The following is a 16205-nucleotide window of genomic DNA, read 5'->3' on the forward strand; positions in this document are numbered from 1 at the left end:
TAAGCTTTGACTTACAATCTATGCCCTTTTTTGACTGAAACACAGCAGACGAGCGTTGCATTTGCCCTGCAGTACTCTTACCTTGTTCTGTATATTAGGCTTGTAATGCTTTTCATTTAATGGAGGGAATTAAGTCTATATATGGGAGTTTGTAAACTACTTCCAGCTGATATAAAGTAGTCAGCATTATACGTGTACCAAGTATATTCTTCCTGAGCTACTACTTTATCGTCTTAGAGTTGCATACCCTTGAACTTAAATTTTACACTTGCAACTTGTAGTGTGAGCTACTTCCTTAGTTCAAGAGAGAGGTTTTCACTGTCACCATGAAGTGCGCTATTGTCTGAAATATTATTAGCAATGACTTACGGTAAAAGTGCACTTGAATTCCAACTCAACACACCTACTTATACATGAGAAGCAAACTACTACAGTTTACTTGGGTTTTTTATGGAGTTTTTAACTACATTCTTTTAGAGTTTACAAGTTGTACATTACCACCAGAGATTGTACTAATACCCGACATTTTTTTACTTATGACCTCAAAACTATGTAGATGGCATGAGCTATATATAAATTATGAAGTTATTAGTTAAAGTCTTCACTTTAAGAACTATTATTAAAGACAACCACCGGAATAGTATGGCACACGACCAGGCCATAGTGCAGCATCTAGGTTGGCATTGGCATGTAGACAGCGCTACGCAAATAATAACCTAGTGTTGTGATCTTGACCTATAACCAATGAGGTTCAAACATGGTTTAGCATCTTAATCTAGTATTGTGACCTTGACCTATAATTGATGAGGTCCAAACATGGTTCAGCATCTTTACCTTGTTTTGTGAACTTGACCTATAAATGACAAGATTCAAACATGGTTCAGCACTATAAGTATCTATCATGTGTTTCCGGTTCGGATAGAAAAATCCGACCCGAGGGCACGTGCGTAAGCCGGTAACGAGGCTTGCCGAGTTACCTGCCACGCAGCGTGCCCGAGGGTCGGATTTTTCGATCCGGACCGGAAAAACATGATTGATAATGTTTCTTGCATATCTAAAGTTATAAATTTGTGGAAAAAATGACGTTGAAAACGAACTTTTGTACAATTACACCAAAAAGCGCGTGCGACGTTGTTTACTGACGTCATAGAGCGCAGTAACTTAAAATGGCGTTTTTTACGATTATTTATTTTCAATTTTAATTAAAAGTCTTGCAAACATATATATTTGATTGCTCTTAATTGAAATGGCATAATTTATTTTTCATAAACCATACAATAAATGAAATAAGAAGTGGCGCGTTGTTGCGCGTGAATCATCTTACATGGGGTATGTAAGATGGGTTTTTCCAGCACTGGTCACATGACCGGAAACACACGTCCGGTATGCAAGAAAATGCTTTGCTCACTGGATGTTGAGGCAAAGAAGAAATGATAGAAGGATATAATGTTATGGACAGACACTAAACACAAGTCACTCAAATCCTTAAAACAATTATTTTTGTGGTCTACTCCAGGTAAAGTTCTGTACAACAATTTGATGAGTAGAAGATGTGTTTCAGGGGTTTAGAAGGTATGTAGTAGACACAGAATGGCAATGTAAGGTGTTCGTTTCCCATTTTTTTCTTGGGGTGGGGGTGGGGACAAATGTGCAATACAACAAAACTTGGTCATTGTAAAATATTTATAAATACTATCACATTTAATTTCATGATATTATCTCAAAAAATAATTTAAGACTGTACAAATGAATTTTGAAAAATAAAATGACTAAAATGAAAGAGTAAAGCACCATTATAAATTCTACAACCATTATGAATAATGGCTAATGCCTGATTGAACATTTACAAATAAAAACCAAAATTCTAAATATGTACAAATCACTACAAAATAATTAATTACACCACTGTTTTACAAAATGTTATTACAAATTTAGCAAAACAAAAAGTTCAACTAATAAACATATTCGCATAATATTGTATGAAATAAATATTTGAGTATTATCAACTTCATAAGAAAATTGACCTTCAAGATTAATGCAAAACAATGTAAATCTTCCACACAAAATACTACACATGATGTAAATATCAACCCATGACACCTATGTAACAACGCTGTTTACAATTTTATAATACATGCAATGACCAGCATAAATATATCTCAACAGCAGAACGTCACAAACAAAAATGATACATTACAGATTTGAGCATATACCGGTAAATGAAAAAAAAATATCACAAGAGTAGGAGGAAAATAATTATTAATGAATTAATTTGAAGTTAACTCATGAAATGACTTGTTTTAAAATTACAACAAATCAATACACAAGACACTTTTGTCGTTTTGCCTGAGGTTTGTCCTCCCTTTTGTAGCCTGTGTCTTGGACGTTAGTGTTTTTGGAGGGAGTTTCCTCCTCAGCTTTCCGCTTAGCATTTGCACAGAACACGAGTTTACAGTCGCCTGTCTTCTTCACATTCCAGTAGTGGGATAGGTCTGACCTCTCATTAGTTGCCGACTTCTGGGTGGGCATTTTACGAAGAGTTATCTTAGTTTTTCCAGTCTGGACAGCATTGTAAGCAACATGGGACCCCAGCGAATGGGGTGGAAAGGTTTGCATTTGGAGGGGCGAGTATGGGGAATGTGAAGATTGTACATTTGGAAAACCAGCATGACCTTGGTAACCGTAGTTCTGGTTGAAGTTGTTGGGCATATACTGGGTGTACAACTGTGGTTGGAAGCCAATCTGGGCTGCTGTGAATTGTCCATGCACATAAGGATGGAGTCCTGCTCCACCCACAGTCATTGCCAGGCCAGGGTGTCCATAGTGCATGGTCGGTGTCATGGGGGAAATCTGTGCATGTGAATAAACATTTTCACCAACAGTTAAAGACTGTTGTGTATTTTGCACATGAATACGTTGTTGGTGAGACATGCTATGATTTATTATATTCCCTTGAAGTGGATTGTTAGTTTGAACACACACTCCAGGTCCCACCCATGGTTGATTTGCTTGTACAGGGTGTAATTGGGGTAATGATCTTGGCTGGTTACCATTGGAGTTTGTATTCATATTAGTTTGTCCAAGTTGTTCATTTGACCACTTGCCAGCCCCTCTATTTGAAGAAGAGTTCCCCTCTAATAAATTTGGAGTCGCCATACCTTTCTGTTTGGTATTTTTGGAAGATCTTGAAATTGACCTTTTCCGTGTATTCTTGTTGGTTTCCATTTTTGCATTGGCCTTTACATTAACGGGTTTAGCTTGCTTTAAAGACATATTATCTACAGCCTGGCTGCTCTCTGCAATATCATTGAGGCAGATGGTGGAGAATGTTTGAGGTTGAATATTCACACCATCTCCACCTTGGTTGGTACTTGAAACAGGCTGGTTACTCTGCAAGCTGAAGACATCAGTATTGAGTCTACTGTCATTGTTGCTCTGATTAGTGAAGACACCAGTGGAAATTTGTGGCCAACCTAGATTAAGGTGGTAGTTTTGACTGGTGGAGAAAGCTGCTGTTACCTTAGGAACACCAGTACTGTTGAGAAGGTTCTGATTGATTGAGACACAAGTTGTCATCTGTGGAACATTGGAACTATCTTTGTTACTTTGATAGGTAGAGTTACTTGCAGAAATTGGTTGGTAACTGCGGTCATTTGCCATACAAGCTAAGCTTCTAGTAGGATGATGTGGCTGCTTGGTGGGAGAGGAGAGAAAGTCAACAGTCTGGAGTGGTCCTGCATGGAGTAAGTGATTGTGTACAGCCGGTGGTCGCTGCATGCTCATTGTGTTTTGGATATTGACAGTTTTTGAAGAAACAAAACCTGTTTCTTTTTCTTTATATGAATCTTGTGGTGTTTCTAGTACAGTTGTTTGCTGACTGGTACTGAATGATCCTACTTTTACAGCAACATCAGGATTGCTTCTGTCCCTAAACATTTGCTTTTCTGCCAAATGTTGTCCCGTCTTGGTTGTATTCTCTTGAGGTGTACACATAAAATTATTGTAACACACTGCCGAAGTATTTTGTGGTGAAAAATTCACATTTAAAGGCTTGACATCATGAGGGTGTTCACTGCTGCCGGCATCTTTTTTGGTCATAAGTTTGTGTTTTTCACCATTATGGGAATCTGAATGTTCCAAAAGGTCCAAATATGTACAGTGTGTAACACTACCAGCTCGACTTTTCGGTCTTGACATTTTCAGACTTGAAAGTCCACTTATTTTTATCCCCTTTTCGGTAACACTTGAGCTAAGGCCACTCTTCTCGCTTACATTGTCAGAATTTTGATATGAATCACAGTTTTTACTTGCGTTGATACCTCGAACTTTAACATCATCTGGATAGCTCTCTTCCCTGTATTTAAATCTGACATTTTCTATAATGCAGTCTGATATGCTTGTTCTACTGTCAGCTGTACTACTGTCCAACCAGCTTCCTTCATCATACCTCTCACTGCACCACTTATGGAGGACACTATCTTTGTCTTCCTCTACAATGTCTTCATGTTTCAGCCCTTGACTGGCTCCACTTTTCTGACTTAAGGCTACAGTGCATGTCTCTGAAGCTCTTGTAGCATCTTCGAATCCATGCAATGCCAGTTCTGAGTTCAGTGATGGCTCAAATGTTTGCTGTTGTATCCATTTTGCAACTTTCGAATTGTCTTCCATTTGTTGAGTATTATCTTCATATTCTTTATTTTGCTCAGTAGGAGGTTTATTCACTGGTGTGTTATTAAGTGATATGAGTGAAAAGTCATCATCATCTGGAACCAGCCAGTTTCTGATGGTAGACCCTGAATTTGTTGCATGTTCCGTAATTCTGGCTTTTAGATGACCCATACTGTCTTTATCAGGTGTATTCAAACTCACATTGTCAACATTATCAGTATCTTCATATTTTCCAAATATTTTAAACTCACTGAAAATGTTTCTGTTTGATATACATGTATTAGTAACATCGTTAGTCTGGCCCTGATTTGATTCTTCTGTAATGTTGCTGTAATCAGGATTTGATACAGAGAACATTTTTCGTTTGTCAATGTTTTCATTGCCATAACACTTAACCATTTCTTGAGTTGTCTCACTCAACCCCTTCAAAGATTCACTTGGCACACCATTTATATCTGGTGTCATGTCTGCTAATTGTACATGCTTTGAAGAATGTTCACATGGATTTTGATTGTTTGCTTTCATCTCATTAAGCTGGCAAAAATATGGAACTTTATCTTTAGCTTTCAAGGAAATATTTGTATGAGTTGAGTTCAAAGAAATACTATGGCAGGAAGACATGTGCATGTCGCTTGCAGATGTTGCTGCATCTTTAAAAACATTATTTTCAGAGCATTGAACTGTTCTACAATCTAAATCAGTGTTTGTTTCCTGTTGACCCATGGAATATTGCGTTTGTTTCAAATCAATATCTTCACAACACCCTAAAGGACTAGCACTCCTGTTGATGTGCAATTGTGCATTTTCTGAATATTGCAATGAACCTCTGTTCACCTCATGACCTGTGTTCAACAATGACCTTGAAGAACCGTTGCTAGAAGGCACTCTCCCAGCATCTGAAAAACAGGATGCTGTTCCAACGTTTACATCAACGTTTCTGAAATTACATTCAGAGTTTGTCCCCGAGATAACTGATGTTCTACCACTGTCTCTTCCATCCGTCCTAGAATTAGGACTATTTAATAAACACACTATGTTCCTGACCCCAACATCACCAAATGAAGTTGAGGATGAGAAATTGCAAAAGTTCCTATCTGAGTTGGCGGGCTTCACTTGACTAGCACTTGCTTCCTGCGAGTTCAACCAGAACGGCACTGTTGCCAACGAGTATGATGTTTGACTGGCATAGACTGATGTAGGTGCAACAGACTGCAAACTGTTCATATCATATACTAGTCCAACCTTTTCCGAACTATCATAACGCTGTACATTCTGAGATGTTCCCTTACTACATGTAAGTTTTGTAGTATTTATCATTTCAACTTCGTCAGCAGTTTTTAAATGTTTATCTCTGTTGCAATCATCAATGTCTTCAATCACACTGTAAAGAACCTCATCTAAAGACATTTCCTTCCGAAAAGAAATCTCAGTACTGCTGCAACTGTTTTTCTTCTTAAAATCCTCTTCAAATTTAAGAACTCTGTCTGATTTCTCTTTCAGTATATCAAATGAAGGTATAATAACTTGATCACTTTCTACACAGCCTTGATTATCATCAGTATCTATTGCCTGAATTGCACCAAACTGTGTCTTTGAATAATCTTTAACTTTAAAAGGCTGCACAATATCTAGCATTGTGTTTTGAATGCATGTCACCTCTTCATGTACACAAGTAACACTCTCATGTTCAATGGTAGTAATTGCAACAGTATTCTTAAGTTCATTTGACTGACCTTTTAGATTAAGAGTGTTAACAAATTTTGTTATGTTAGGAAGACTCTTTGTGAGATCATTTAATGATCTAAAGTTTTCTGCTGCTTCGACAAATTCTTTGTGTTTCTCACTGTTGATATGGTCACGAAGTGAACACTTGTACCAGTGGTCACATGATTCACAGTAACCACCCCTTAACACACCAGCACCTGTGGTTTTCTTCTTGGCCTGCTGGTTGTCATTTTTCTTCGTCAGTGTTACACCAGTTTCAAATGGAGAGTCGGTACCACTATAAGACAATTTAGGGAAATTCTCAAACTCTTTGAATATTGGTTTGTAATGAGATTCATTATCTTCAATCTTTATGTAAAATGCAGGCAAGTTTTCTTTCTCATTGTCCCATTTTATGTATGATATTCCAGCAGTTGGATCATTATCATCATGACATTTATTGTCAGCCTTTACCTTTGCCAAATGTTTTAAACTCAAGTTGAAGAACTTGGCAACAGTCTGTGTTTTTATTCCGAGACTGACAGCATTTTGAACCAGGCGTTGGCTATTGGATAATGGTGAACTTTCTTGGGCGTGGTTAGCTTTCTGCAGCAAAGCTTGACCTGAAATATAAGAATGAGAGCACCAATAGTACATGTAACAAAGTTTTTAAGTATTGCAAAGTATTTGAACATTTTGTTTAAAATGCTTCAGCCAAAATAAAAAAATACAAATTTAAAGATCTTTCTCTAACCCGGTAAGCCACTGTACACGGCATATGCTGCTTTCCGATATCGTACATAAGATTACAAATATATACATGTATACGTCAGTAGATTTTGGTTCATTATTTTTAGAAAATAATGGATAGGGACCACTTTTTCAGCCAACCAGTGAATCCTGTGTTTAGGAATTTCATAACTATCAGGGCTCTCACTAGGCTGAAAATTTTGGGAGAAGTGACTTCTCCCTTCAGTCAATTTAGGGAGAAGTGGGGAGACTTTAGGGAGAAGTGATACTTTTCGTAACCCCTGATACAAAAACTATGCCATACCACACACCTGGTTTTATTCACATTCAAATTGATTGCTATTTATAACAATATAAAATGTTCATAAAATAATGTATCATTTTTGGCTCAGCAAAAGTGTATTTATCAATGTCACATAGTTAATCACCAAATAACATCTAAAATGAAACAAAAACAAAGACAGCTAAGGATTTGAAACAATCAAAATGACTAATAAATTAACTGTCAATATAGTAGGGGGGGCGAATCTTATTTTGGTATGTTCGGGATAGGGTACGAATGTCACATTCAGCTATGCTGTTATTTACTTGTCTCTGGCTAAATAATTTTGTAAATGCTGACATTTAAGAACCAAATGACATTTAAATCACAGTCCTAAGTGATGAAAACTTTACCAATACATAATGGGAGGTTGAGAAATTAACTCGTGAACTTGTTCTGACAAAATAGCGATCTCGCCGATTTTTTTGACATCGTAAACAGGAGAAAAATACTGTAAGTATTAAAACCCTACATAAAGCACAAAAAAAAATGTGTTTACAAATCAATTTTTTATCTTAAATATTTCACTAAAACCAATCAAATATTTGGTGATACGTCATGTTATTGATTTTATTAGCGCCACCTTGGCCCGAGATGGCTATGACCGTCTGCTTCAAAAGCAACAATGTTTAAGATGTCTTGCATTGTTTGTTCAATACATATATCAATTACTTTTTAACTTCATTAATGCTTGACACGATTGTTCATAATTATGTTGCCTTTTCTATCTCATTTTTAACAAACGTATATCATTTGATCAGGATCTTCTCAATGTTCATTCTGATTGATTAACTTTCAAGAAACATCGCCGGTAAGCGTACCGGCGATGTTTTGGTAAACTGGATGACACGGCCCAATTATCCGATTAGGAGATTATTCAATTTTGTGATTGGCTAATTGCGATGTTTTGACTAATGGGACAGTGGCCAAATACTGGCTGATTGACAGATTTACAATGTGCTAAAATTTTCGGCCAAGTCAATGTCGCTTTGATGATACAAATGGGCAAAGTCTGGGAATTTTAGGCGACCACTTCGCCCAAGTCGCCCCCTCGCGAGAGCTCTGACTATTATATTTTATACAAATGAGTTCAAATAAAGCTTTCTAAATTAGGGTTTTTTTTCTCCAAAAATAAGCAATTTATGATCATCCCAAAATATTCACTTACGAAGAGCAATGTATTCAGAATTAAAGAAAATATTTTGTTGTTAGGAACATTTTTTGATAGTTTTTTTTTTTAAATAACAACTTTCCAATTTGGGGGAATTATTGGTACAGTACACTGTTATTTCAGTGGATTTTAATTAGTATGATTGACATGTGACTTAGGTCACAAAATAAACTTACACTGATGTTTCACTATGAAATTTTATTCGAAAATTTTCAGTATTTCTCAATTATTCAAGAAAAAATTTCCCTAACCAGTATGTTTAATAAATTTAAAGATCACTATAAAATATTAAGCTTGATATCTGTAATTATCTTGTACAAATGAGTACTTAAACACAATTATGAACTGCTTTTTTTACAAATAAAACATAGCAAGGTTATGATATAAAATTCAATACAAAAAAAGTAAATCTACAAACCTCGACTAAGAGGTACACTTTTTCCTTTCGCTGCAAAGCCTGCATTCTTATCTTTGAATTTCTTTTCATTGTCATGGCAATCTGTGATTAAAAGACTGATATCTTTTGACAGGAAACTTTCGATAATACCACCTAATGCCTGTATTCTTTGAATAATTTTCGTTCTTTGTGCATTGGATTTTACGTCTATGTAAAATGTTCTCCCTGAAAACGGCAACTCCGCAAAACTCAACTGTCGTCTCGCCCCGAATCCACTTGATTTCGTGCTCATTTCGATACTGATTGTCACTAGAGGTACACTTAACAGTTCTAAACTGATGAATAACACGTTAATAACAGTAATCACATTTTCCTAGTAGTTAATCTAGAAAAAATATGTGTACTTGTATATTGTTAAATTCGCCGCCAGCCATTTAAATCAAGCGTCTAATAAAAAGAATAAGCCTCTGAATCAAAATCGGCCTCAAAGAAAAAATACCAACACGATAAAAAGCTTACGTGCCAAAAGTGAAAAATAAACTTAGGTATGATATTTGTCCAAGTTCACGCCTTTCATGTTTTGTTTGTATTTGTACGTTTATTTTACGACTCTATCGGACAATCCTTTGGTGTCGGCCCCAATAAAGTGAGAGTAGCAGTATTGTTAATTTGTGGTAAATGGGGCTCAAACAGGATTTTACCCGGTTTGAGATACTCTGGTCAAAAGTTTTCTTCATATACTGACCACATTAAACGAACTGAATATATTTCCTGGGCAGATAAATGTATGTACAGAATGAGATCATGAAAGGCGGGATGGTAAATAGAAAGTGGAAAATTAAGTGTCCTTGATAAAATCAAGTGGAAACATTTTCCATTGTTTGATTTTTCAAATTTAGTTTTTGGAAATATTTTATAATTACACAATCACGCCTGACTTACCAACATGATCAATAAATTCAGCCGGAAGTCCGGCTCATTAATTCATGAAATGCAATTACTAGTTATCCATGACGTTTATAAGCAGTTGTGTAGCACCGAGATTATTCGTTCAACAGCCCAGTATTGATATCAGTGAATCCCCTTAAACAGTTGTATTGGAGGCGTACAAAAAAATCAGACGATAAGGCAATTAGATTAAGATCAATACACAGAGGTTGTATACAATACACGTTTTGTTTGTTGTTGTTTTTTTTTTGTTTTTTTTTTTTGTTTTTTTTTTGGGGGGGGGGGGGTCACTAATAGAAGGATTAAACTTTAAACTAGACCTTTAAGGTTTAAGCGGAATACACACACATATATATGTAGATGCTAATTTAAAAAGACGAGCAAACAATATTCATCTTCGAAAGACATTCTGTTTTCAGAGCTGTTGCAGTTCTATGCTAGAATAAAGAAAAAAATATATGCAGTAATACATATACATATTAATTAAGTCATTAACCAAGGCCGGACCATACCATTATATAGATTAATATAGGTGTCAAGAAGAGACCTGGCGATGTAATAAACTTTCAATGTGTTCGTGTTAGTATAATTATGATGTTGGGTGTGTGTGGGGGGGGGGGGGGGGGCGGGGGCAGTTAGGCGTATCAGTCCTCTATGTACTAGAATCCAATCGAGTTATAACACAATTTAAAGATGCACTCTTACTCCCAGAAAAGATTACCCACAATTAATAATATTTTTTTTAATATTCCAAGAAGGCCATAAATGTCTAAAAAAATGGATCTTATGAAGGATACCGAGTTTAATTTGGAAGAAATGAGCATAATACACGGTATTTCTACCTTATGAGACTATCGTAGACCACAGTAAATTTTTTAGCATTCACTAATCATTTAAGACTTTTGCGCTTTCTGCTATTAATCAAAGCGCGAATGCGCTGAAAGACTATCTGCGGGCAAATATGTGAGAGTTTCAAATTTTATTTGAACAATGGGAATGGGTGGAGGGCACATAGATAAAAGTAAAAACTGTGCCGAGGACCAAGAGCGCTTGTACCAACATTGGGCAAGGAAACAAACATATCTATATCTATTTTAATGCGTCTGGTGTCATTTTGTTTATGCAAAATTCACTTCAATCACCGTAATCCACTTCTCTATGTATTTAAGGTTACAATGTATGCCCCTTTCAATCGTTTCTAAAGGGTTTTCGTTGCGTTGATTAGATATCATACGATAGGAAAGTGTAATGAATCATATATATCATTTCCTTTTATGAACATACACGTTTTGTTAAAGGAAAATCACGTTTTTACAAACAACTTCAGCAATAATTCCTTTCAAAATGCACAGTCAGTCAGTCGACGTATCCCCCATCCCCTTGTATTTAAGGTTATAATGCATGCCACTTTCAATCGCTTCAAACGGTGCTTTGATTAGATATCATACGATAGACAAGTTTTATAAACAAACACGTTTTAATTGTTTAGGGAAAATAATTCTATTTTTCGAACAGCTTTAGCAATAATTCCTTTCAAAATGCAGAGCTTATCAGATGGTCGTTTTCCCGCGGTGAGGACAAACATGTGGTCAGTTAATGTATGTAGAAACTAATTTTAGATTATCGGAAATTGTCTGTTCTACGAACGAGAATATGATTGTGCTTTTTCAAGTTTTGTTGATAAATTAATGTTATTTATGTTTTATGTAACTATCTTGGTAGAAATAGTACCAGTGCTTTTATGAATCCTTCGCACTCTTTGGATGTTATACAGGTTTAATCCGACCTACTTTACTTCACCAAACGTATGCATAACTCACTGTCGAATCAGGACATGTGTGATAATATAAATTAAAGCCTTATGTCTAAAACTATGCCAAGAATACACCGGAACGAAGCTTTTATCCAAAAAATATGAAAACATCGTATTGGAAAAGAATACGCCTAAAAGTAATAGAATGAATGATATTTTGTTATTGTATAGGAGGCAATATATATGCAAAAAGCTACAGAAACATGCTCAGTAGCAAAAAGTTTAAACATAAACCCGGTTTAGTGGCAATGGGCAACGCCAAAGACATAGAACACAAATTCACAAACAAGAAACATAGAACAGCACACAACTCTACAAACAGCACAGTGCATAAATACTATATATATATATATATATATATATATATATATATATATATATATATATATATATATATATATATATATATATATATATATATATATATATATATATATATATATATATATAATTGGTATGTTTATCAAGATTTAGCAAGTCATAGTATTTGAAGCATTAGCAACGCGAAAACCGAGATAAAACTATTTTGACATTCAAACAATCATTTTTGTTTCTTATCTCATAGAAATACTATCAAAAATACACCATTACAAATAAGCATGCTTCAGGTTATAATAACAAACCCTGCAGGTGATGGGACACTTGCGATCGGTAATAATTTCTGGAACACCTTGGGCTAAACTCAGAGTGAATATCATTATGTTACCTTCCTACCAGAATCTCCATAAATAATCATTTTGACCCACATTAATCTGATAAATATAGTCATCTAAAAATAGTTATATTCTGCTAAAAATAAAACTCCGGGATACAGAAATACAGCGCGGAAATAGCCGAACAAGCAAGAACTCTTACTCGGACCGCAATACAACAAATCTATGTTTATGGTTTCGACGTCATTTTGCTAAACATAGAGCGCATTGACACCAAAAATTGGTTAAAACGACATGAAAAGAAGTAGTTCTTCGGATTTTGCGGTCTTAAGCATGCGCAGATAGTCTAAAAACAAGGTTACAATTTGGTTATCAGTAATTAATATATTCCATAAATACATTATTTAGTAAGTAGTTAAAGGTTTATCAGTCAAAAGTTATGTTTGTTATACATGTGTATGTATTAGTTTAAACAGTATTTGTTTCAAATTTACATATTTACACCTCAACTTCCATTCCTTAAATGAACTGCCTTTCGGCCATTGCGTTCATCAATCGATGAACGCAACATCTTCAGATATGTTCGGATCGCAATTCATTGCATAACAATATACATGAATTTTTTTGATCCTCGCGTTATTGTTTGTATTGTGTCAGCAGGTGCCGTAATATATAAATAAACATTTTAGAAAGTGTTTAATTGTGATATGTTAAATGTAGTGTTGCCATAAGTGTTTCAATTTTACGTTTAAAAGTGATTTCAAGAGGTTGATCTTTTCCCGCGTTATCGTGACGTCATTTGATAAAACGTTTCCGGTTAAAGTCGGGTCGTTCTATTTACAGAATGGGTAAGAAAGGATTACTGAAAGGTTTTCTTAAATGAAATAAAGTATTTTTTTAACAATTCTTGAATGAAATAATGCACTGTTGGTGTAAATATAAGTAATGAATTGCGGGATTGATGTCATTATCGGGGATATGAACGCAATTGGGCTGGTCAAAGTACGCGTGGAGTCCTTCGGACTCCACTCACTTTGACCAGCCCAATTGCGTTCATACCCCGATAATGACATAAATCTCGCAATTCATTCCTTAGATATACAAGGTATTTTAACAACAATAGGAATACAATAATAAGGATTGGAAAACAAGTTACTAAAAACTTATGTAAATTCCTTTCCTAATAGTTATTTAGTTCAATAGACGTATTTATAATATTCAAATCCGATCAAGATGCTAAAAATAAGATGTGTGATATATTTGCTTATAAACTGTTATCATTTCTAACACATGTAGCTATATAGTAGGTTTATCATCTTATGCATGACACATTGCCCCCGATACCAAACAGAATGATCAAGCATCGAATCTCCTTGAACTTGATATAAACCTCTGCACACACAGAAATATGTCATTGTTTTGTTCAAAAGTTAAGCGATCGTCACCGAAAAGTAAATTATGAATAGTTGGTGCACAATGAAGGTCATTGAAACATCGCTGTCTCTGGGTTGAGTATAAAGGGCATATCATGAGGAAATGGGACGCATCTTCAATTGCGGTGCACGTACATATAGGGGAGTCAATGATATTTTTTCTGTGAAGATCATGGTTAAGCGAACTACACCCAAGTCTTAGACGACAATGCATGATTTGGTTGTGGCGCGAACCGACATTGTAAAGGGGAGATGGTTTTGTGGAGTGTGTTTGAAGTTTGTTTTTAAAAGATTGGACTGTTTCCGAGTGTCTTGTTGCTAAAGGAAGGGAGGTCCAATCTCGGACTGTACAAAGCAGTTAGAAATGATGACGCATATGACTGGTTGTGACAAACTGGTAGGGGAACCTTTTTCTAGTGGAAATAACCGAGTCTGGTAGATCATTAATATGACAAAGGAAGAGGAGTTGGCCGAGGACTGTGCCCTGTGGCACGCCGGAGTCAACTGCGGCTGGTTCGGATTCTTCACCCTCTACCACTACCTTCATGGTCATGTTTGTCAGGAAATCTTTTAGCCAGTTGTTTATGTTGCCGGTGACTCCATACAGCTGAAGTTTGTGTAGAAGTTTCTTATAAGGGTGTCAAAGGCCTTGCTGAAATCGAGTATGGCCATGTCAATCTGTGATCTAACATCATGCCTGGAGAGGAAGTCGCGGACTGTTGTGAGAAGCTGGGTTTCACAAGAAAAGCCAGATGGAAAACCGTGGTTTAATGAGGTCAGGATGTTGTTTGCCTCTAGGTGGTCCAAAATATGTTTACGGATGATCTGTTCAAGGAGTTTACGGGATATACACGTTAGAGATACTTGTCTATAGTTTTCGGCTAGGTGTACATCGCCTTTCTTAAATACAGCGGAAATGTTAGCGTTCCTCCAGTCTGAAGGAAGTGTACCTGTATCAACTGAAAACTGAAAGATGGTGCTTAAGTCAGGTGCTATCTGGTTGGCGCAGGTCTTCAATACTAGGTTTGATATCTTGTCTGGTCCCAGGGCTTTGGAAGTGTTGATTCCTGTTAAGAGCTTCTCGACCCCTTTCGTAGTAATGGTAAGAGGGAGACTTACTTCTCTTGAATTTATCTGGGAGTTGTGGGTTGCTATCGTCCCTGGTGAAGACGGACTTGAATTGGTCAACAAGGATTAGGGCCTCCTCTTTGCCATTATTGACTAGCTTTTCTGCCTTCTTGAGGGGTGCCACTCCAACGCTATCTTGTCTTCTGGATTCGACGTACCGCCAGAATGGTTTCGAGTTATTCTCTTCGAGTCCTTTCTGAATAGTGTTGTTGATGTGGTTGACCTCAGCTTTCTTGAAGGCTTTCTTGCATTCACGTTGGTACTGCTTAAACGAGCCCCACTGTTGGGTTTGCTTAACGTGTTTGTATAACCTGAACTTCCGCCTTGTCATTTTCTTTAAGTCTTTGTTGAGCCAGGGCAGTGATTGGCGTTTTTTACTGAGTTTGGATGGAATGTTAGTAGTCATAGACTTCTCAATGCCAGATTTGAAGATGTTCCATAGTCTTTGAACAGAGGTTTGATTTCTACCTGCTGCATCAATAACTGCCTTAGATAGGTATTCCATGTCTTTTTGTATGTTTTCCCAGTTTGCTTTAGAGATGAGGAAGGTCTTACGTGGTTTTTGTTTTATGTACTGGGGGATGATGTTAATGTTCGCCACAACCAAAGCGTGATCACTTATACCTGGGAAAGGAGAAGAAGTTTTTATCAATGAAGGGTTGTTGGTGAAGACCAGGTCAAGCATGTTGTTATCTCGAGTTGGCTGGTTGTGTACCTGAGTAAGGCGGTGTTCAATGGAGAGATCAATCAAAGCTTGTTGTATATACTTCCCTGTCGGCTGCACCCTTGTTGACAACCATATTGGACCAGTCTATGTCTGGGCAATTGAAGTCGGCGGCCAGAATGATGTGTTTTTCTCGTGCTGAAGTAGTTAGTTGACGTAGAGATTCATCAAGTTTGCGGATGTCGTTTATGTTTCTGTGGGGCATATAGAAGGAGCAAAGGTAAAGGTCCTTGCTTTTCCACGTCTTGACCTTCGGCCATACTATCTCGCAATTGGTTGAGAGTTGTGGTTGTGCATCTCTAGTGGCGGTAAACACACCTCCTCCGACACCAGATGACCTGTCATTACGGTGGACTGTCAGCTCAGGTGGGAATATCTCACTTGACTTGATGCTGATCTTGTCGGGGTCTTTCCCAGGCTTCACACCTTTCAACCAGGATTCGTCTCCACATATCAGGTCAGGTTTGATTTACTCAAGCGCGGCGTTGAACTCG

The 16205-nt window shown here is 36.6% G+C and overlaps 1 protein-coding gene across 1 annotated transcript; it reads right to left on the reverse strand.

Annotated features, from left to right (window-relative positions):
- Nucleotides 1-1788: 1788 nt before the first annotated feature.
- On the reverse strand, nt 1789-9421 carry LOC128213358 (uncharacterized). Its single transcript, XM_052918974.1, has 2 exons — nt 9034-9421; nt 1789-6995 (listed from the first exon to the last, which is right to left on the reverse strand). Exons 1-2 carry the CDS (start codon nt 9302-9304, stop codon nt 2317-2319), a joined length of 4950 nt encoding a protein of 1649 aa, XP_052774934.1. The 5' UTR covers nt 9305-9421; the 3' UTR covers nt 1789-2316.
- Between the last annotated feature and the right edge of the window lie 6784 nt (nt 9422-16205).

This window comes from Mya arenaria, chromosome 13 (genome assembly GCF_026914265.1).
Source record: "Mya arenaria isolate MELC-2E11 chromosome 13, ASM2691426v1".
NCBI classification, from domain to species: Eukaryota; Metazoa; Mollusca; class Bivalvia; order Myida; family Myidae; genus Mya; species Mya arenaria.

Bases quoted from the DNA above. Each gene is read 5' to 3' on its own strand.
- LOC128213358 (XM_052918974.1), bottom strand. From the start codon at position 9,304: ATGAGCACGAAATCAAGTGGATTCGGGGCGAGACGACAGTTGAGTTTT. The intron at 6,996-9,033 runs GTTTGTAGATTT...CTTATATTTCAG, and splicing joins AAGTGTACCTCTTAGTCGAG to GTCAAGCTTTGCTGCAGAAA.